Below are 23,380 nucleotides of genomic sequence, written 5' to 3'. Positions count from 1 at the left end.
CTGCACGCGCTGTAGCAGAGAGTAGCTCCGCGCATGCGCTCTGGTGAATAGGGAGCGCGTGTCCTTCCTGCGGAGTAGCGGCCGGCGTGAGTGTAGCTGGAACCGGACAGCCCGCCCAGGACCGGGAGACCACAGCTGGAACCGGACAGCCCGCCCAGGACCGGGAGACCACAGCTGGAACCGGACAGCCCGCCCAGGACCGGGAGACCACAGCTGGAACCGGACAGCCCGCCCAGGACCGGGAGACCACAGCTGGAACCGGACAGTACGCCCAGGACCGGGAGACCACAGCTGGAACCGGACAGCCCGCCCAGGACCGGGAGACCACAGCTGGAACCGGACAGCCCGCCCAGGACCGGGAGACCACAGCTGGAACCGGACAGCCCGCCCAGGACCGGGAGACCACAGCTGGAACCGGACAGCCCGCCCAGGACCGGGAGACCACAGCTGGAACCGGACAGCCCGCCCAGGACCGGGAGACCACAGCTGGAACCGGACAGCCCGCCCAGGACCGGGAGACCACAGCTGGAACCGGACAGCCCGCCCAGGACCGGGAGACCACAGCTGGAACCGGACAGCCCGCCCAGGACCGGGAGACCACAGCTGGAACCGGACAGCCCGCCCAGGACCGGGAGACCACAGCTGGAACCGGACAGCCCGCCCAGGACCGGGAGACCACAGCTGGAACCGGACAGCCCGCCCAGGACCGGGAGACCACAGCTGGAACCGGACAGCCCGCCCAGGACCGGGAGACCACAGCTGGAACCGGACAGCCCGCCCAGGACCGGGAGACCACAGCTGGAACCGGACAGCCCGCCCAGGACCGGGAGACCACAGCTGGAACCGGACAGCCCGCCCAGGACCGGGAGACCACAGCTGGAACCGGACAGTCCGCCCAGGACCGGGAGACCACAGCTGGAACCGGACAGCCCGCCCAGGACCGGGAGACCACAGCTGGAACCGGACAGCCCGCCCAGGACCGGGAGACCACAGCTGGAACCGGACAGCCCGCCCAGGACCGGGAGACCACAGCTGGAACCGGACAGCCCGCCCAGGACCGGGAGACCACAGCTGGAACCGGACAGCCCGCCCAGGACCGGGAGACCACAGCTGGAACCGGACAGTACGCTCAGGACCGGGAGATTTCACCTGGGGCCGGACAGTGTGCACCTGAGACCGGGAGATTTCACCTGGGGCCGGACAGTGTGCACCTGATCTCAGCTGGGGCCGGACGAGCACAGCTGGGGACGGACATCATACCTGGAGCCGGGGCAGCACATCTGGACTGAGGTACGGGGTTGGGGTTCGCGGCAGAAACCCGGTCAGGAGCTGCAGGCGTTGAGTCGGCAGGGACGGACAGTTTTGGGAGGATGCATGTTTGAGTGTGTGCTTTAAGTCAATACAGTGTGTGAGAGCGCGGGACAGGGTGGCAGGTCCGAAAAGGGTCCGCGGGAGGATAGTTGAAATGTCACCCGATTTAATAGTGTCTAAAAAATGGGCCGACAGGATGTCGGTGGGCAGATAGACAGTGTTGGTGCGTGCCCAACTCGCTCCTTGCGTGACCGTGTGTGTGTGTGAGAGAGTCTGTACCTGCCTCTGTGTGTGTGAGAGAGAGTGAGTCAGTACTTGCCTCTGTGTGTGTGTGTGTGTGTGTCTGTACTTGCCTGTGTGTGTGTGTGAGAGAGAGAGTCAGTACCTGCCTCTGTGTGTGTGTGTGTGTCCGTACCTGCCTGTGTGTGTGTGAGAGAGTCAGTACCTGCCTGTGTGTGTGTGTGTGTCTGTACCTGCCTCTGTGTGTGTGTGTGAGAGAGTCTGTACTTGCCTGTGTGTGTGTGTGTGTGTGAGTCAGTACCTGCCTGTGTGTGTGTGTGAGAGAGAGAGTCAGTACCTGCCTGTGTGTGTGAGAGAGAGAGTCAGTACTTGCCTGTGTGTGTGTGTGTGTGTCCGTACCTGCCTGTGTGTGTGTGAGAGAGTCAGTACCTGCCTGTGTGTGTGTGTGTGTCTGTACCTGCCTCTGTGTGTGTGTGTGAGAGAGTCTGTACTTGCCTGTGTGTGTGTGTGTGTGTGTGAGTCAGTACCTGCCTGTGTGTGTGTGTGAGAGAGAGAGTCAGTACCTGCCTGTGTGTGTGAGAGAGAGAGTCAGTACTTGCCTGTGTGTGTGTGTGTGTGTGTGTGTGAGTCAGTACCTGCCTGTGTGTGTGTGTGTGTGTGTGTGTGAGTCAGTACCTGCCTGTGTGTGTGAGAGAGAGAGAGTCAGTACCTGCCTGTGTGTGTGTGAGAGAGTCAGTACCTGCCTGTGTGTGTGAGAGAGTCAGTACCTGCCTCTGTGTGTGTGTGTGTGTGTGTGAGAGAGAGTCAGTACCTGCCTCTGTGTGTGTGTGTGTGTGTGTGAGAGAGTCAGTACCTGCCTGTGTGTGTGTGTGTGAGAGAGAGTCAGTACCTGCCTGTGTGTGTGTGTGTGTGAGTCAGTACCTGCCTGTGTGTGTGTGTGTGTGTCAGTACCTGCCTGTGTGTGTGAGAGAGAGAGAGTCAGTACTTGCCTGTGTGTGTGTGTGTGAGAGTCAGTACCTGCCTGTGTGTGTGTGAGAGAGTCAGTACCTGCCTGTGTGTGTGTGTGTGTGTGTGTGAGAGTCAGTACCTGCCTCTGTGTGTGTGTGTGTGTGTGTGAGAGTCAGTACCTGCCTCTGTGTGTGTGAGAGTCAGTACCTGCCTCTGTGTGTGTGTCTCTCTCTCCCCCTGGAGAATTGATAAGATTAGGTTTGAGTCTCCCTTCTCTCCTCCCTACTTTCTAACTCCAATCTTTCTAACAGTCTGTTGGAGGAAGCAACACTGGAAGAACTCATGGGGTCGGACAGCATCTGTGGAAAGGAATGGTTAAAGAGTCTGGACCCAAAGCCCCGGGTGTTTTGTTGTGTTTTATCCTGGTAGATGCTGCCTGACCGGTTGAGTTCCTGCAGTTTTGTGCTTTGCTGCAGATTTCCAGCGTCTGCCGAATGTGGGAGGGATCTTGGAGGCAGTTGAAAGGTTGGCACTGTATTGTGGCCGGAGGGACTGCACTGTGCTGTGCCAGGTTTTAATCTCTTTACAATAATAACTTATTCATAAAGCACTTTTCATAGATGATGTGGTTTAAAGTGCTTTACAATGGGACAAAGTACAAACATGAAAGTAAAAGACCAAATGATGTCAGTTAGATAAAAGCAAGGTTAAATAGGTTTTGAGCTGGCTTTTTAAAGAGTGTTAACTGAGTCTGCCTCCCTTATAGCTTTAGGTGCTGAAGTATCTTGTGTGTCGCTAGTGCTTCAAGATGCTTCAGATTAGTGGGGGCAGGGGTGGGGGTGCATCCACTCCAGAACTGATGTTGCCAGTTCAGGGGTCCCGTGAGGACCACATCATTCACGTGGCCAGGGTCAGAGTGATAACTGACTCTGCACAGAATTCAAATTTGAAAGTAAATTTACATAGAAACATAGAAAATAGGTGCGGGAGTAGGCCATTTGGCCCTTCGAGCCTGCATCACCATTCTGTACGATCATGGCTGATCATCCAACTCAGAACCCTGTACCAGCCTTCCCTCCATACCCCCGATCCCTTTAGCCACAAGGGCCATACCTAACTCCCTCTTAAATATAGCCAATGAACTTGCCTCAACTGTTTCCTGTGGCAGAGAATTCCACAGATTCACCACTCTCTGTGTGAAGAAGTTTTTCCTCATCTCGGTCCTAAAAGGCTTCCCCTTTATCCTCAAACTGTGACCCCTCGTTCTGGACTTCCCCAACATCGGGAACAATCTTCCTGCATCTAACCTGTCCAATCCCTTTAGGATTTTATATGTTTCAATAAGATCCCCTCTCAATCTTCTAAATTCCAACGAGTATAAGCCTAGTCGATCCAGTCTTTCATCATATGAAAGTCCTGCCATCCCAAGAATCAATTTGGTGAACCTTCTTTGTACTCCCTCTATGGCAAGGATGTCTTTCCTCAGATTAGGGGACCAAAATTTATTAGCAAAGTACCTATATGTCACCGTTTACAACCCTGAGGTTCGTTTTTCTTTTCCGCGGGCATTCACATTAAATCCAATAACCATAATGGAATCAGTGAAAGACTGCACCAACAGGCCGGACAACTGTGTGCAAAGGACAATGAACTCGGCAAAAACAAAAGGGAAATAATAATAACAATAATAATAAATATCCAGGACATGAGATGAAGAGTCCCAGGAAGTGATCCCACTTCGGTGTTGGGGCGAGTGAAGTTGTCCCTTCTGCTTCAGGAGCCTGACGGTCGAGGGGTAATAACTGCCCCTGAACCTGGTGGTGTGAGCCCTGAGGCTCCTGAACCACCTTCCTGATGGCAGCAGCGAGATGAGAGCATGGCCTGGGGGGTGAGGTCCTGCAACAGTGCTCCTTGTAGATGTGCTCAATGGTGGGGAGGGCTTTACCCGTGATGGACTAGGTCATATCCAATCGTTTTTGTAGGATTTTCCTTTCAAGAGCGCTGGTAAATGATACCAGGCCGTGATGCAGCCAGTCATTATCCCCTCCACCACACAACTACAAAAGTTTGTCAAAGTTTTAAATATCTCCTTACATTCTAAAGGAAGTGGAGGCACTGCTGTGCTTTCTTTGTGATTGTGCTTACGTGCTGGGCCCAACACAGGTCCTCAGAAATGATAACACCCAGGAATTTAAAGTTGCTGACCCTCTCCACTTCTGATCCTCTGATGAGGACTGGTTCATGGACCTCCGGTTTCATCCTCTAACTGGTCAATAATCAGCTGCTTGGTCTTGCTGACGTTGAATGAGAGGTGGTTGTTGTGACACCACTCAGCCAGATTTTCAATCTCCACCACCCACCTTCGTGTTGGCCAACTACAGTGGTGTCGTCAGCAAACTTAAATATGGCATTTGGAGCTGTGCTTAGCCACACAGTCAGAATTCTACGCTGAGATGAGATTCCTTGTGAACAGGGAAAGAAGTCGTGGATGTTCTCAAAGTCAAAGAACAAAGAAACATTACAATATGTTCTATGTTTTACGATATCACAGCACTAGCCACCCGGGTTCAATTCCACTCCTGTCTGCAAGGAGTCTGTAATTTCTCCCTGTCGCTGTGTAGGTTTCCTGCAGGAGCTCTGGTTTCCTCCCACGTTCCAAGATGAACAGGTTGGGGTTAGTAATTTGTGGGCATGCTCTGTTGGCGTCAAAAGCGTGGCGACACTTGCAGGCTGCCCCCAGCACCTCCTCGGACTGTGGTTGTTGATGCAAATGACACATTTCACTGCATTTTTCATGGTATGTGTGACAACTCTGATCTAATAATCTTTCCCTGGCTGCGCATTCTATATGTGCAGCATCCTCTGGGCGCAAAAGTTGCCCCTCAGATCCCCCTTGCATCTCTGCCCTCTCACCTTAAACCTTTGCCCTCTGGTTCTTGATTCCCCACCCCTGGGGGAAAAAACATTATGTGCATTCACCCCATCCAAACCCCTCATGATTTTGGTTACCTCTATATAGTTCAAGTTGTCATTCAACCATACACGAACACAGCCAAATGAAACAGCGTGACTCCGGGGCCAAGGTGTAAAACACAGCACCAACAGTCACACACAGCACAAAGCACATATACCACATATAAGACAGCAGTAAGGTAAAGCCACACACAAAAAAAAGTCAAAGTCCCTGAGTCCATGAATATTGCAGCAGTCTGCACACAAACGTAATATGGCTTGTTTTCTGCTGAGCAAACACTGGGGGGCAGCACTGACTCCAGTGGAGTGCACCGACTCTATAAAATCACCCCTCATTCTCCAAGGCTTCAATGTAAAAAGTCCCAACCTCCATCACATCACATTCTCACAGGATGATAGAAGTATGGAGGGCTATGTTGGAGGGAAGGTTTAGTTTGATTTTAGAGTAGGTAAAAGTGCGACACAACATAGTGGGCTGTAGGGACTGTACTGTGCTGTAATGTTCTATGTTCTCTCTCCATAACTCAGTCTCTCGTGTCCTTGTAAGTCTCATCTGCACTTTTTCCCGCTTAATAACATCTTTCCCGCAGCAAACTACCCAAAAATGGACACAATATTCCAAATGCAGTCTCATCCAAGTCTTGTGTAACAGTTCTGTAGAATCAGGAGACTGGTGCAGTGATTAACTAATGAGTTAATGAATTTGCAGCCGTGGAAACCACAGCAGGCTGAAAGACTTCGACAGTTTACAGACGTAGTGGAGTTTCCAACCCTGAATGGCCCCACCCCTGACCTCTGTTTCACCCGAAGAATTCTCCTCACTAGACGGTAGGGTGCCTAGGCTGAGGGCCGGGTGAACTTGTGACACTAGATCAGTTCAGAATCATGTCATTATGATGTGAAATTTGTTGTTTTGCGGCAGCAGTACACTGCAAAGATGTAAAATCACTATAACTACAAAATAAATTGTGCAAAACAATAAGAATAACAAGGAGACACTTCTCTTGCTAGTCTACAGTTTTGGTCTCCAAATTTGAGGAAGGACATTCTTGCTATTGAGGGAGTGCAGTGGAGGTTCACGAGGTTAATTCCCGGGATGGCGGGACCATCATATGTTGAAAGATTGGAGCGACTGGACTTGTATACACTGGAATTTAGAAGGCTGAGAGGGGATCTTATTGAAACATATAAGATTATTAAGGGATTGGACACGCTGGAGGCAGGAAATATGTTCCCGATGTTGGGGGAGTCCAGAACCAGAGGCCACAGTTTAAGAATAAGGGGTAGACAATCTAGAACGGAGTTGAGGAAAAACTTTTTCACACAGAGAGTGGTGGATATATGGAATGCTCTGCCTCAGAAGGCAGTGGAGGCTAATTCTCTGGATTCTTTCAAGAAAGAGTTAGAGCTCTTAATGATAGCGGAGTCAAGGGATATGGGGATAAGGCAGGAACGGGGTACTGATTATGGATGATCAGCCATGATCACAGTGAATGCGGTGCTGGCTCGAATGGCCGAATGGCCTACTCCTGCACCTATTGTCTATTGTCTATATGGAGTATCTACTGTATCCAGTGCTGCTGATGTGAACTTCTCTACACCGGTGAGACTCGACATAACTTGGGGACACTGAGCACCTTCACTCTGTCTGTTGTAGAAGGCAGGATCTCCCGCTGGCTTCCCATTCCCATTTCTGACTCCCCGTTCCCATTTTCACATGTTTGTCCGTGGCCGCCCCGACTGCGACAATCAGGCCACACAGACTGGAGGAACAACACCTCTTATTCCTGCTGGTTAGCCTCCAACCTGACGGCATGAACATCAATTTCTCTGACTTCCGGTAATATTTCCAACTCCCTCTGCACTCTTTTCTTCATTCCCATTTCAGTTTCCCCTCTCACCCCTCCTCTCTCCTCACTTACCCATCACCTCCCTCTGGTTCCCTTTCTCCTATAGTCCACTCCCCTCTCCGATCCGATTCCTTCTTCATCAGCCCCTTATCAGTTCCACATATCACCTCCCAGCATCTCACTTATTCCCCCCCCCCCCACCAACTTCCCCTTATCGGCCTTTTTCCTCCTTTCTTTCCAGTCTTGATGAAGGGTTTCGGCCTGAAACTTCAACTGTTTACCCCTCTTCATAGTTCCAAAAGTGGATGAGCCATGATGGAATGGTGGAGCAGACTCGATGGGCCAAATGGCCTTATTCTGCTCCTGTATCTTAAGGTCTTTATGGTACTCCCTGTGGAATGCGTGGGTTTCCTCTGAGTTCTCTGATGTCCTCCCACTGTCCAAAGACATAGCATGTGGGTTAATTGATCATTGTACATTGGCCTGTGATTAGGTTAGGGTTAATCGGCTTAGTTAGGCATTGTTGAGGCAGAGTGGCTCAAAGGGCCGGAAGGACCTTCTCCACACTGTATTCCTAAATAAATAAATGAAATAATTTAGTCAATATTCCCACTATCCGCATGTCTTTACAGGGTCAATATTCCCACTCTCCGCGTGTCTTTACAGTCAATAATCCCACTATCCACGTGTCTCTACAGGGTCAATAATCCCACTCTCCGCGTGTGTTTACGGCAGATAGAGAAATGAATACAGGAAGGGATACAAGGTACAGAGGGGGAGAGAGAGGAGGGTGGCGGAGAGAGGGAGAGAAAGAGAAAAATAGAAAGAAAAATTCTAGGGACATCACACCTCTAGCTCTACTTGGTGTCTGTGAGCAGAGAAAACTGGATTAATTAACTAGATAATAATGTGGTTAACTGGATCAGCAAATTTGTGGATGACACCAAGATTGGGGTGTAGTGGACAGTGAGGAAGACTATCATGGCTTGTAGAGGGATCTGCATCAGCTGGAAAAATGGGCTGAAAAATGGCAGATGAATTGAATGGACACAATTGCAGAGTGTTGGACTTCGGTAGGACCAAGCAGAGCAGGTCTTACACAGTGAATTGTTATATACAAGGTCTGAAAAGTAGTAGAACGAAGGAACACAGGAACATAATTCACTGAAAGTGGACGGATAGCAGATAGGATCATAAAGAAAGCTTTTGACACATTGGCCTTCATAAATCAAAGTATTCTGTACAGGAGATAGGATATTATGTTGAAATTGTATAAGACATTGGTGAGGCCTAATTTGGAGTATTGTGTGCAGTTTTGGTCACCTACCTACAGGAAAGATGTAAACAAGGTTGAAAGAGTACAGAGAAAATTTACAAGGATGTTGCCAGGTCTGGAGGACCTGAGTTATAAGGAAAGATTGTATAGATCCTTGGAATATAGAAAATTGAGAGGAGATTTGATCAAAGTATACAACATGAGGGGTATAGACAAGCTTTTTCCACTGAGGTTGGGTGGGACTACAACTAGAGGTCATGGTTTAAGGGTGAAAGGTGGAAAGTTTAATGGAAACATGAGGGGAAACCTGTTCACTCAGAGGGTCTTGAGAGTGTGGAATGAGCTGCCAGTGAAAGTGGTGCATGCGAGCTCAATTTCAAAATTTAAGGGAAATTTGGATAGGTGTGAATAAGTGTGAAGTGGTTCATTTTGGTCGGTCAAATATGACGGCAGAATATAGTATTAATGGTAAGACTCTTGGCAGTGTTGAGGATCAGAGTGATCTTGGGGTCTGTGTCCATAGGATACTCAAAGCTGCTGCGCAGGTTGACTCTGTGGTTAAGAAGGCATACGGTGTATTGGCCTTTGTCAATCGTGGGATTGAGTTTAGGAACCAAGAGGTAATGTTACAGCTATATAAGACCCTGGTCAGACCACAATTGGAGTACTGTGCTCAGTTCTGGTCGCCTCACAACAGGAAGGATGTGGAAGCCATAGAAAGGGTGCAGAGGAGATTTACAAGGATGTTGCCTGGATTGGGGAGCATGCCTTATGAGAATAGGTTGAGTGAACTCGGCCTTTTCTCCTTGGAGTGACAGAGGATGAGAGGTGACCTGATAGAGGTGTATAAGATGATGAGAGGCATTGATCGTGTGGATAGTCAGAGGCTTTTTCCCGGGGCTGAAATGGCTAACACAAGAGGACACAGGTTTAAGGTGCTGGGGAGTAGGTGCAGAGGAGATGTCAGGGGTAAGTTTTTTACTCAGAGAGTGGTGAGTGTGTGGAATGGGCTGCCGGCAATGGTGGTGGAGGTGGATACGATAGGGTCTTTTAAGAGACTCCTTGACAGGTACATGGAGCTTAGAAAAATAGAGGGCTATGGGTAACCCTAGTAATTTCTACAGTAGGGACATATTCGGTTCAACTTTGTGGGCCGAAGGGCCTGTATTGTGCTGTAGGTTTTCTATGTTTCTATATACAGGGATGACTGGTATGGAGGGCTATGGTCCTGATGTAGGTCGATGGGAGTGGGTAGTTTAAATGGTTTGGCACTGGCTAGATGGGCTGAAGGGCCTGTTGGTGTGCTGTACTTTTCTATGATTCCAATTGTCATTCAAGATTGTTTAATGTTATTTCCGGTGCACAAGTGTAAAGGAGAACGAAATAACTGTTACTCCAGATCTGATGCAGAGCAAGAAACTTTACGACAAAGAAGATCAATAATTAAAAAGCACAATAAATATAAATACATAAAGTAGCTCATATACACAGTACGATTGGATCTCTGTCGTTCAGTCTGCGATGACTTACTGGAATGTAGTTCAGTGAAACTGTGTAGATCTGCACAAGGACATCACTAACCAGCCTTTTCTGGTTGGCTGCCGGTGACTTGTGGTGTTCCACAGCAGTCAGTTTTGGGACCAATTCTTTTTAAGTTACATGTTAATGATTTGGAAGATGGAATTGATGGTTTTGTTGCAAAGTTTGCAGACGCTATGAAGACAGGTAGAGGGGCAGGTAGTTTTGAAGAAGTAGAGAGGCTACTGAAGGCATTAGACAGATTAGGAGATTGGGCAAAGAAGTGGCTGATGGAATACAGTGTCGAGAAGTGTATGGTCATGCATTTTGATAGAAGAAATCAAAGCGTGGGACTATTTGCTAAATGGAGACCAAATTCAAAACTCAGAGGTGCAACGGGATTTGGGATAACGGTTATAGACATCCATAAGCCCATAAGGAGCAGAGTTAGGCCATTTTCCCATCGAGTCTGCTCTGCTATTCAATCATGGCTGATCCTTTTCTCCCCCCCCCCCACCTCAGCCCCACTCCCTGGCCTTCTCCCCGTAACCTTTCATGCTGTATTCAATCAAGAACCTATCAAGCTCTGCCTTAAATACACCCAATGACCTGGTCTCCACAGTTCCTGTGGTAATAAATTCCACAAATTCGGCTCCCCCGGCTAAAGAAATTTCTCCGCATCTGTTTTAAATGGATGGCCCTCTATGCTAAACCCGTGCCTCCTTGTCCTAGACTCCCCCACCATAGAAAAAATCCTTTCCACATCTACTCTGTCTGGGCCTTTCAACATTCATAAAGTTTTAATGAGATCCCCTCCTCATCCTTCTAAACTCCAGCAAGTACAGACCCAAACCCATCAAATGTTCCTTGTATGATAACACTTTCATTCCTGGAATCATCCTTGTGAACCTCCTCTGGACCCTCTCCATTGCCAGCACATCTTTTCTTAGATGAGGAGCCCAGAACTGTTCACAATACTCAAGGTGAGGCCTCACCAGTGCCTTATAAAGCCTCAGCATCACATCTTTGCTCTTGTATTCTAGACCTCTTGAAATGAATGCTAACATGACATTTGCCTTCCTCACCAATGACTCAACCTGCAAGTTAACCTTTAAGGTGTTCTGCACAAGGACTTCCAAGTCCCCTTGCATTTCAGAATTTTGGATTTCTTCCCCATTTAGAAAATAGTCTACACTTTTATTTCTTCTACCAAAGCGCATGACCATACATTTTCTAACATTGTATTCCATTTGCCAATTTCTTGCCCATTATCCTAATCTGTCTGTCCTTCTGCAGCCTATCTGTTTCCTCAACACTACCTGCCCCTCCACCAAACTTTGTATCATCTGCAAACTTGGCAACAAAGCCATCTATTCCATCATCCAAATCATTTATATACAGCCTAAAAAGAAGCTGTCCCAACACTGACCCCTGTGGTACACCATGAGTCACTGGCAGTCAACCAGAAAAGGATCCTTTTATTCCCACTCACTGCCTCCTACCAATTAGCCAATGCTCTAACCATGCCAGTAACTTTCCTGTAATGCCATGGACTCTTAACTTTGTAAGGAGCCTCATGTATGACACCTTGTCAAAGGCCTTCTGAAAATCCAAATATACAACTTCCACTGCATCCCCTTTATCTATCCTATTTGTAATCTCCTCAAAGAATTCCAACAGGTTTGCTAGGCAGGATTTTCCCTGAAGGAAACCATGTTGACTATGTCCTATCTTGTCCTGTGTCACCAAGTACTCCATAACCTGAGCCTTAACAATTGACTCTAACATCTTCCCAACCACTGGGGTCGGGCTAACTGGTTTATAATTTCCTTTGGGCTGCCTTCCTCCTTAAAGAGTGGAGTGACATTTGCAGTTTTGCAGTCCTCTGGCACCATGCCAGAGTCCAATGATTTGAAAGATCATTGCTAGTGCTTCCACAAATCTCTAACGCTACCTCTTCCAGAACACTGGGGTGCAATTCATCTGGTCTGGGTGACTTACGTATCCTTGGGTCTTTCAGCTTTGAGCGCCTTCTCCCTTGTAATCGTAACTGCGTTCACTTCTCTTCCCTCACACCCTTCAACATCTGGCACACTGCTAATGTCTTCCACAGTGAAGACTGATGCAAAATGCTCGTTTAGTTCATCTGCCATCTCCTTGTCCCCTGTTATTTCTCCGGCCTCATTTTCTAGTGGTCCTATATCCAGTCTCATCTCTCTTTTACTTTTTTATACACTTGAAAAAGCCTTTATTATCCGTTTTGATATTGTCTGCTAGCTTGCTTTCATATTCCATCTTTTCCTTTCTTCGATTCGAAGAAGGAGTCTGAGAGTCTGAGTGGGAGTGCCGAAAAAGAGATTTTTGAAATTTTCGTTATTTTTTTTTCTCCAACGGCTTTCTGAGAGGCGGGACTGCGCAGGCGTGTGACGTCGGGCAGTGCAGCGCGGCAGATTTAAAAGGAACAGAGCCTCAGAGAGCGGGCAGCGTAGTTTGCGGGCTGCGGAGTGAGCCGGGAGCAGAGTGAAGACTTAAGGGCTTCGGCTCACCGGGCTTAGGCGGAAGCGGGCGAGGCGAGGAAGGTTTGACATTCATTTTCTGTTGCTATTTGAGGAGAGGGGCATTATGACTGTGAGGGCAGTTTGCTGTTCTCGGTGTCGGATGTGGGAGGCCCTGGAGTCTCCAAGCCTCCCGGACGTCTACATCTGCGCCAAGTGCATCGAGATGCAGCTCCTAAGGGACCGCGTTACGGAACTGGAGCTGCAGCTCGATGACCTTCGTCTGGTCAGGGAGAGCGAGGAGGTGATAGAGAGGAGTGGAAGGCAGGTGGTCACGCCGGGGCCACGGGAGGCAGACAAGTGGGTCACGGTTAGGAGGGGGAAGGGGAAAAGGAAGGTGATGGGGAGTACCCCGGCGGCTGTGCCCCTTAACAACAGGTACTCCTGTTTGAGTACTGTTGGGGGGGACAGCTTACCCGGGGGAAGCGACAGTGGCCCTGCCTCCGGCACAGAGTCTGGCCCTGTAGCTCAGAAGGGTAGGGCAAGGAAGAGGAGGGCAGTTGTGATAGGGAACTCGATAGTAAGGGGGTCAGATAGGCGATTCTGTGGACGCAGTCCAGAGACTCGGATGGTAGTTTGCCTCCCTGGTGCCAGGGTCCGGGATATTTCTGATCGTGTCCAAGATATCCTGAAGTGGGAGGGTGAAGAGCCAGAGGTCCTGGTACATATAGGTACCAATGACATAGGTAGGAAAAGGGATGAGGTCCTGAAAGAAGAATATAGGGAGCTAGGAAGGGAGTTGAGAAAAAGGACCGCAAAGGTAGTAATCTCGGGATTACTGCCTGTGCCACGCGACAGTGAGAGTAGGAATGCGATGAGGTGGAGGATAAATGCGTGGCTGAGGGATTGGAGCAGGGGGCAGGGATTCAAGTTTTTGGATCATTGGGACCTCTTTTGGCGCAGGTGTGACCTGTACAAAAAGGACGGGTTACACTTAAATCCTCGGGGGACCAATATCCTGGCAGGGAGATTAGCGGGGGCTACTGAGGTGACTTTAAACTAGAATGGTTGGGGGGTGGGAATCAAATTAAAGCGGCTAGGTGTGAGGAGGTTAGTTCACAACAGAGGGATGGGAACCAGTGCAGAGAGACAGAGGGGTGTAAAGTGAGCGTAGAAGCAAAAAGTACAAAGGGGAAAAGTAAAAGTGGCAGGCCGACAAATCCAGGGCAAGCATTAAAAAGGGCTAAGAGAGTTGTAAAAGAGTGCCTGAAGGCTTTATGTGTCAATGCAAGGAGCATTCGTAATAAGGTGGATGAATTGAAAGTGCAGATTGTTATTAATGATTATGATATAGTTGGGATCACAGAGACATGGCTCCAGGGTGACCAGGGATGGGAGCTCAACGTTCAGGGATATTCAATATTCAGGAGGGATAGACACGAAGGAAGGGGAGGTGGGGTGGCGTTGCTGGTTAAAAAAGAGATTAACGCAATAGAAAGGAAGGACATAAGCCGGGAAGATGTGGAATCGATATGGGTAGAGCTGCGTAACACTAAGGGGCAGAAGACGCTGGTGGGAGTTGTGTACAGGCCACCTAACAGTAGTAGTGAGGTCGGAGATGGTATTAAACAGGAAATTAGAAATGTGTGCAATAAAGGAACAGCAGTTATAATGGGTGACTTCAATCTACATGTAGACTGGGTGAACCAAATTGGTAAAGGTGCTGAGGAAGAGGATTTCTTGGAATGTATGCGGGATGGTTTTTTGAACCAACATGTCGAGGAACCGACTAGAGAGCAGGCTATTCTGGACTGGGTTTTGAGCAATGAGGAAGGGTTAATTAGCGATCTTGTCGTGAGAGGCCCCTTGGGTAAGAGTGACCATAATATGGTGGAATTCTTCATTAACATGGAGAGTGACGTAGTTAATTCAGAAACAAAGGTTCTGAACTTAAAGAGGGGTAACTTTGAAGGTATGAGACATGAATTAGCTAAGATAGACTGGCAAATGACACTTCAAGGATTGACGATGGATATGCAATGGCAGGCATTTAAAGGTTGCATGGATGAACTACAACAATTGTTCATCCCAGTTTGGCAAAAGAATAAATCAAGGAAGGTAGTGCACCCGTGGCTGACAAGAGAAATTAGGGATAGTATCAATTCCAAAGAAGTAGCATACAAATTAGCCAGAGAAAGTGGCTCACCTGAGGACTGGGAGAAATTCAGAGTTCAGCAGAGGAGGACAAAGGGCTTAATTAGGAAGGGGAAAAAAGATTATGAGAGAAAACTGGCAGAGAACATAAAAACGGACTGTAAAAGCTTTTATAGATATGTAAAAAGGAAAAGACTGATAAAGACAAATGTAGGTCCCCTGCAAACAGAAACAGGTGAATTGATTATGGGGAGCAAGGACATGGCAGACCAATTGAATAATTACTTTGGTTCTGTCTTCACTAAGGAGGACATAAATAATCTTCCAGAAATAGTAAGGGACAGAGGGTCCAGTGAGATGGAGGAACTGAGCGAAATACATGTTAGTAGGGAAGTGGTGTTAGGTAAATTGAAGGGATTGAAGGCAGATAAATCCCCAGGGCCAGATGGTCTGCATCCCAGAGTGCTTAAGGAAGTGGCCCAAGAAATAGTGGATGCATTAGTGATAATTTTTCAAAACTCGTTAGATTCTGGACTAGTTCCTGAGGATTGGAGGGTGGCTAATGTAACCCCACTTTTTAAAAAAGGAGGGAGAGAGAAACCGGGGAATTATAGGCCGGTTAGCCTAACGTCGGTGGTGGGGAAACTGCTGGAGTCAGTTATCAAGGATGTGATAACAGCACATTTGGAAAGCGGTGAAATGATCGGACAAAGTCAGCATGGATTTGTGAAAGGAAAATCATGTCTGACGAATCTCATAGAATTTTTTGAGGATGTAACTAGTAGAGTGGATAGGGGAGAACCAGTGGATGTGGTATATTTGGATTTTCAAAAGGCTTTTGACAAGGTCCCACATAGGAGATTAGTGTGCAAACTTAAAGCACACGGTATTGGGGGTAAGGTATTGGTGTGGGTGGAGAATTGGTTAGCAGACAGGAAGCAAAGAGTGGGAATAAACGGGACCTTTTCAGAATGGCAGGCGGTGACTAGTGGGGTACCGCAAGGCTCAGTGCTGGGACCCCAGTTGTTTACAATATATATTAATGACTTGGATGAGGGAATTAAATGCGGCATCTCCAAGTTTGCGGATGACACGAAGCTGGTTGGCAGTGTTAGCAGTGAGGAGGATGCTAAGAGGATGCAGGGTGACTTGGATAGGTTGGGTGAGTGGGCAAACTCATGGCAGATGCAATTTAATGTGGATAAATGTGAAGTTATCCACTTTGGTGGCAAAAATAGGAAAACAGATTATTATCTGAATGGTGGCCGATTAGGAAAAGGGGAGGTGCAACGAGACCTGGGTGTCATTATACACCAGTCATTGAAAGTGGGCATGCAGGTACAGCAGGCGGTGAAAAAGGCGAACGGTATGCTGGCATTTATAGCGAGAGGATTCGAGTACAGGAGCAGGGAGGTACTACTGCAGTTGTACAAGGCCTTGGTGAGACCACACCTGGAGTATTGTGTGCAGTTTTGGTCCCCTAATCTGAGGAAAGACATCTTTACCATAGAGGGAGTACAAAGAAGGTTCACCAGATTGATTCCTGGGATGGCAGGTCTTTCATATGAAGAAAGACTGGATGAACTGGGCTTGTACTCGTTGGAATTTAGAAGATTGAGGGGGGATCTGATTGAAACGTATAAGATCCTAAAGGGATTGGACAGGCTAGATGCAGGAAGATTGTTCCCGATGTTGGGGAGGTCTAGAACGAGGGGTCACAGTTTGAGGATAGAGGGGAAGCCTTTTAGGACCGAGGTTAGGAAAAACTTCTTCACACAGAGAGTGGTGAATCTGTGGAATTCTCTGCCACAGCAAACTGTTGAGGCCAGTTCATTAGCTATGTTTAAAAGGAAGTTAGATATGGCCCTTGTGGCTACAGGGGTCAGGGGGTATGGAGGGAAGGCTGGGTTCTGAGTTGGATGATCAGCCATGATCATAATAAATGGCGGTGCAGGCTCGAAGGGCCGAATGGCCTACTCCTGCACCTATTTTCTATGTTTCTATGTTTCTATGATTCTTTTAGTTGTTTTCTGTAAGTTTTTAAAATCTTCCCAATCCTCTATCTTCCCACTAATTTTTGTTTTGTTGTATGCTCTCTTCTTCTTTTACATTAGTTTTGACTTGTCAGCCACAGTTGTACTATTTTGCCGTTTGCATATTTCTTTGTTTTTGGAGTACATCTATCCTGCATCTTCCTCATTTTCCCCAGAAACTCACACCATTGCTGCTCTGCTGACATCTCTTCCAATTTACTTTGGCCTGTCTCGTACCACAGTAGTTTCATTTACTCCACTAAAATAGTGCTAAGTCAGACCTTACTTCTTCCCTATCAAATTTCAAGTTGAACTCAATCATGTTGTGATAATTGCCTTCTGAAGATTCCTTTACTTTAAGCTCCCTAATCACCTCCAGTTCATTACATAACACCCAGTCCAGTATAGCTGATCTACTTGTAGGCTCAATGACAAACTACTCAAAAAAGCCAGCTTGTAGGCATTCAACAAATTCACTCTCTTGAGATCTATTACCAACCTGATTTTCCCAATCTAGCTGTTGGAGCCCAAGGGCTCCACTCAACCTTGGAAAGAATTCCTTCAGCCTCCATGCGATCTGGCTCACTGGCTGCTTTATCATAGTCATACTTTATTGATCCCGGGGGAAATTGGTTTTCGTTACAGTTGCACCATAAATAATAAATAATTATGAAATGTCCAGGACCAGCCTATCGGTTCAGGGGCAGGAATGACTTCCTATGACGCTCAGTGTTGCATCTCAGTGGAAGTTCAAGTGGTTACTGTTGTCCCTTCCAAAACCTAAAGAAACGTTGATTATCCTCTTTCCTCACATGAGTTTCTTGCGCAAAAATAATGTCCCTAATATATCTGCATCTAGCATCACCCCCTGGCAGCACATTCCACACACCCACCACTGTCTGTTTAAAAAAAAGAAGTTCCTCTGACGTCCCCTGTGCTTCCCTCCAATCACTCTGAAGAAAGAGCATTAGTTTCATTTCCAGTCACTTCCTCAGTGACTATGATCACTTTGCACTACGGTCGACTTGTTTCGTTGTAATCGTGTTCTTTCTTCTGAAGCAAAGAATGTATAATTCATGTTTAGTTTTGCTTTTCTTGTGCACACGGTTATCTGATGCTCTGTGCCTGTGATGTTTTTCTGTATACCTGAGCACATGGACTTGTGCAGATGACAATGACCCCAGTGTGACTCTCTGTGCAGGGAGATGCTGGCGTTGCTGGTCTTGGTTCTGCCACTGACTCTGGCAGCAGACAGGGACGTCCTCAACATCTGCATGGACGGAAAACACCACAAGACAAAGCCGGGCTTCGAGGGGAAACTCTATCGTCAGGTAAACAGGGGACGGGGGAGGGGGACATGCAGAGATTGTTTTATTGATTGATTGATTTATTTAGAAATTCAGCATGGAACAGGCTGTGAGCATTCACCCTATCCATGCATCTGTGTGTTCGGCACATTTACTGCAGCAAGTGCATAAAAAGGGCCCAGAGGATCATCAAGGACCCCAGCCACCCCAACCACAAACTGTTTCGGCTGCTTCCGTCTGGCCAACAGTACCACAGCATTAAGGCCAGGACCAACAGGCTCCGGGACGGCTTCTATCACCAGGCCATCAGACTGATCAATACTGTTATGTACCCCGTAACTGGGTTGCCAAACCAGCAGAAATGGATCACTCAGTTGGAGTCTGGATTACTAGAACTAAGAAAGTTTTATTAAAGAAACAAGCAACACAGTACTCTAATTAAAAGGATAATGAATGCAACAGTTCAGCAATGATAAACATACATGTACACAGAATTAAGATAACAGGATCAATCAAGCTCTATCGTTGTCTAGGGGTAAATGACCAGTTTCGAAATGACACAAATTTCAGTTCAGTTCGCAGTAATCGCTGCCGTGGGAGATGGACAGTGTGGGGGGAGGAGAGAGAGCAAAACGAATGAATATTCAAAACAGCTTCCACACACAGACCTTCGCAGTCAGCTTCCGGGCGAGTCCTTTGTGATGTCATCTGAGGTCACTGACTGTGACCCCTCCGTTTCCAGATACGACCGTTTCTCTGCGCTGAACCTGGCACCCAGGCAAGGGTGGACACACACCAGGTTCCCGCCGATCGAGCCTTTCCACCCTGTGCGTTTATGGCCCGGCACTTCCCACCGACTTGTGAGAAGCGCACCGCTTCCAGGGTCTCGTTACCTCGGGTGTCGTGTGTCCTGCCTTAGCGAACCTGTCCCTTTTTATCCCCCTGCTTTAGTATCACCTGTCCATCACTTCAAACAGTTCAGGGTTCAAAGGGGGAGCCGCTCTAGACAGCTCTCTCTCCCGTCCCTTCATTACACATCTCCAAATCGCCTGTCCATCACTTCAAACAGTTCAGGGTTCAAAGGGGGAGCCGATCTTGACAATACCCAGACTGATGGCTCCTTCATTAACACCTCCAAATGCTGCTTCATTGTGTGCCTTATCTCTCCCTCCCCTGAGGACAGGTGGCAGACCAACTGCTGATGCCACTGGTGCAAGCCCAGGCCAGCAAACATCTTAATTTATGTGTATTCTCGTCACAATACACACTGATCTGATTGTGTATCTGACTGTACGTACATTAGGTATACATACAATTATCTATACAGCCTCAGTGTTTGGGCAATATCCTCCCACGTTTCCCTTCCTTATTGCTGTACATAGCGATGGAGACACGACATAAAGATTTTTACTCCTTCATGTTGTGAGACGGATGTAAGGAATTACATTCTGATTCTATGATCCTCAGTTTTAGACACCTCTGTCAGGTCACTCCTCTTTCTCCTGCACCCCACTGAATAACACCCCAACCTGCTCAACCTCTCTCCACGACTCAGTGTCCTGAGTGCTGGCAATATTCTTGTAACTCTGCCCTACATTCTTTCGAGCTTAATGGTATCTTTCTTAAAGCAGGGAGACCAAAAATGAATACAGTAGGTCAGGCGGCATCTATGGAGAGGAATTCGGCCGAGACCCTTCTTCAAGACTGGAAAGGAAGGGGGCAGAGATAGTCTGAGAAAGTGGGGGAGGCGAAAAGGTGCAGGCTCGAAGGTGGTAGGTGAAGCGAGGTGGGTGGAGTCGGGATGAAGTGAGAAGCTGGAAGGTGCTGGGTGGAAAAGGTGAAGAGGAAGGAATCTGATAGGAGAGGAGAGTGGACCATGGCAGAAAGGGGAGATGATGGGCAGTTGAAGAGGGGACCAGAGGGCTGAATTGAAGAAGGAGGGAAGAGGATGGGGTGGGAATGACTGGAAGTTGGAGAAATTAATGTTCATGCTATCCGGTTGGAGAATATGAGGTGTTGCTTCTGCAACCTGAGTAGAGGAGACTATGGACCAACATATCAGAATGGGAATTTTTTTTTTAGATTAGATTATGAAGACATGTAGTTCCCTTTTATTGTCATTTAGTAATGCATACATTAAGAAATGATACAATATTTCCTCCGGTGTGATATCACAAAAACACAGGACAAACCAAGACTGAAAAAACTGACAAAACCGCATAATTATACATATAGTTACAACAGTGCAACAATACCATAACTTGATGAAGAAGTCCATGAGCACAGTAAAAGTTCAAAGTCTCTCAAATGTCCCACATCTCACGCAGACGGGAGAAGGAAGAAAAACTCTCCCTGCCATGCCGACCACAGTCCGACTCTGAGTCATCCGAAAACTTCGAGCTCTGATCAGCTCTCCGACACCGAGTACTGAGCGCCATCTCTGTCCGAACGATTCAACCTCCTTCTCGGTCGCCAAAAGCAGGCAAGGCCGGGGATTTTGAGGCCTACCCTCCGAAAGATTCCCGACCACACAGTAACGACAGCAGCGGACGGGCGTTTCGGAAATTTCTCCAGATGTTCCTCTGTGCTCCATCAAATCAGAAATTGTCCACAGCCCCCATTTAACAGATACGATATCATTTTTCACCGGAGAGCTGCGCACGCGCGGTGCGCTGCCATCTTCTCCTCCCGCCCCTGGGGTTGGAATTGGAATTAAAACGGTTGGCAATATTCTAAGTGCAGCCCTGCCTGTGTCCTTTGCAACTGCACTATGACCTCCCAATATGAAGCCCTGACTGATGCAGGTCAACGTTCCAAAAGCCTTCTCTGCCCTGTCTACCTGTAAATGGTTATCCCTACAGATGATTTAAGGTTAAATATTGTCCGACCGTGGCGTCAGTTTCTGTTAAAGGTGCTTCCTCCTGCAATGACCTTGGGTATCTGCATCTGCAGCACGGTAGCTTAGAGGTTAGTGTAACACCTTACAGTAACCAGCTCTAAGGTCAGGGTTCAATTTCCACTGCTGTCTGTAAGGAGTTTGTATGTTCTCCCTGTGGTCGTGTGGGTTTCCTCTGGGAGCTCTGGTTTCCTCCCACAGTCCGAAGACATACGGGTGAGGGTTGGTGAGTTGTGGGGGTGCTGTGTTGGCACTGGATTGTGGCGACACTTGCAGCTGCCCCCAGCACAATCCTCACTGATTTGATTTGGCGCAAAACAATATATTTCGTTGTTCTGATATAATCTTTGCTTGTAACCTTATGGATGATTAAAGATCAAATATTGTTCACCCTGAGAGAATTTTCTGCTCTTCAGAGTAGAGCAGTTGGTAAAATTTCACCTTCCCCAGAACATACTGGTGGAATTCTACACTGCCATCAGAGAGGGCATCCTCACTTCAGCTATTCCTGTCTGGTTTGATGCAGTGTCCTCGTGTCGGCCATTCCTGCCGTGTCGTCACACAAGATACGGAAACTACAGCAAACTGCAGGGATCACTGGCTGCAGTCTCCCATTACTGCAGAACTTGTATCTGCCGGCAGAAATGATTGTAGACACAGTCCACCCTGCGAACTGTCTTTTCCAAAAGCTCCTGGAAAGCAATATTAGGTTATTGAAACAAAAATTTCACACCATCTTAAGCTGTGGAGGCCAAGTCATTGGGTATATTTAAAGCAGAGGTTGATGGGTTCTTGATTAGTCAGTGTGTCAAAGGTTGTGGGAGAAGGCAGGAGAATGGGGTTGATATGTGGAGATTTGTGGCAAACATGAATATATGATATATGCATACAGTATCTGAAATACATCATATGGAAATGTTTATATGATGCTGAATTTCAATAAAAAATAAAAATAGAGAGGGTAATAACTCAGCCATGATGGAACGGTGGAACAGACTCAATGGGCCAAATGGTCTAATTCTGCTATTATGTCTGATGGTCTTAAAAGTTTCTACCTCCAGTCAGTTAATCTGATCAACCATTCTAGTTAACCCCCCATCTATTAATCCCATTCTGCACTGTAAGCACCTGAAACCATTTTTTATAATACTGTTTACATTGTAAATACACGTTGGTATTGATGTATTTATGCACGTTTTATTCCATATTCATACTTTATACCTCCAACTTTATCTTTTATACAAGGCTTTATTTCTCTAATTGTTGAATGTTGCTGTTTGTTTCATGACACACCCTGACCAGCACAGCACAGCAAATTCCTAATACAGTGGGTTCTGATTTATCGGGGCGGCTGCTTATTTGGAACAAGTCTTAAAGAACAAAAACTAATCTAGAATGTAGCTGGATTCCCTTCATTTATTTGGGCCCTTGTGTCTTTTAATTCGGACAGGACAATGTTGTTGAACAGTTTCTTCACGTGCACTTGGTGTGGCCGTTGGACACTACTCTGTTTACAGCAAACAGTTTCAGTTGTGTGTGCTTCTTGTTATCAATTTAGGACCAACGGACACCGATTCAAATGTCAGTGGTTTTTGATAATTTTGTTTTTATTTTGACTTTTTAAAAAAAAAAAAATCAGATCCTTGCCAAGATGCTGTAAAAAGATTTGACACAAGCCGGAAAAAAATTACATGGGTACACTGGATGAGTTCCTCCGACGATAATTATTAGGAACTAATACTTGTTTTATAGTACTGAACTGGTATTGATAGTGTTCGGTTTTTCATTTAAATACATAATTTGTTACTCAGTTAAATGGAAGTTTGTCTTTCTTATTCCTTTTTAACTATTTCCATGAGACTTCAGCTAAATGAGGCAGCTGCTTAATTGGGCCAAAATGCACTGGTCCCCATGTGTCCCAATTAAGCAGAATCACTGTACATGTAAATACATATGGAGAATAAAGCTGATCCTATAGTCTGGGTGTCCACCTGTGATGCCTCGCCCTGCCGAATATCCAGTGACCTTGCTGTCTTGTATCTGTGTGCCTGCAGTGTGAGCCATGGAGAGAGAACGCCTGTTGTACAGCCAACACCAGCATAGAGGCACACGATGACCAGTCCTACCTCTACAACTTCAACTGGAATCACTGTGGCATCATGACAGAGAGATGCAAGAGGCACTTCATCCAGGACACCTGTCTTTACGAGTGCTCCCCCAACCTCGGCCCCTGGATTCAGCCGGTGAGATGCCTGTGATGGTCCTCAGAATTAGACCAGGTTTACTGCACGGATTCCTTGTGGACTTGATGAGCCAGTTTTAAAATGCGAATGGTGCCTGTCAGGACTTGTCTGCGGAGTCAGTTGGAGACAGTTCCTA

The 23,380-nt window shown here is 47.3% G+C and overlaps 1 protein-coding gene across 2 annotated transcripts in view; it reads left to right on the top strand.

Annotated features, from left to right (window-relative positions):
• The first annotated feature begins 933 nt into the window (after positions 1 to 933).
• The window catches only part of folr (folate receptor), a 39,845-nt gene continuing 17,398 nt past the window's right edge, over positions 934 to 23,380 (top strand). For both annotated transcript variants that reach the window (XM_063054718.1, XM_063054719.1), the window contains exons 1-3: positions 934 to 1,290; positions 18,000 to 18,129; positions 23,056 to 23,244. In XM_063054718.1, coding sequence (XP_062910788.1) covers positions 18,004 to 18,129; positions 23,056 to 23,244 — 315 coding nt within the window. In that variant the 5' untranslated portion in view covers positions 934 to 1,290; positions 18,000 to 18,003. The remainder of the gene's footprint in view (positions 1,291 to 17,999; positions 18,130 to 23,055; positions 23,245 to 23,380) is intronic.

The sequence above is a fragment of the Mobula hypostoma genome, chromosome 7, assembly GCF_963921235.1.
Source record: "Mobula hypostoma chromosome 7, sMobHyp1.1, whole genome shotgun sequence".
NCBI classification, from domain to species: Eukaryota; Metazoa; Chordata; class Chondrichthyes; order Myliobatiformes; family Myliobatidae; genus Mobula; species Mobula hypostoma.
The sequence above is the reverse complement of the archived record's forward strand: the minus strand, read 5'-3'. Positions and strand labels throughout refer to the sequence as shown.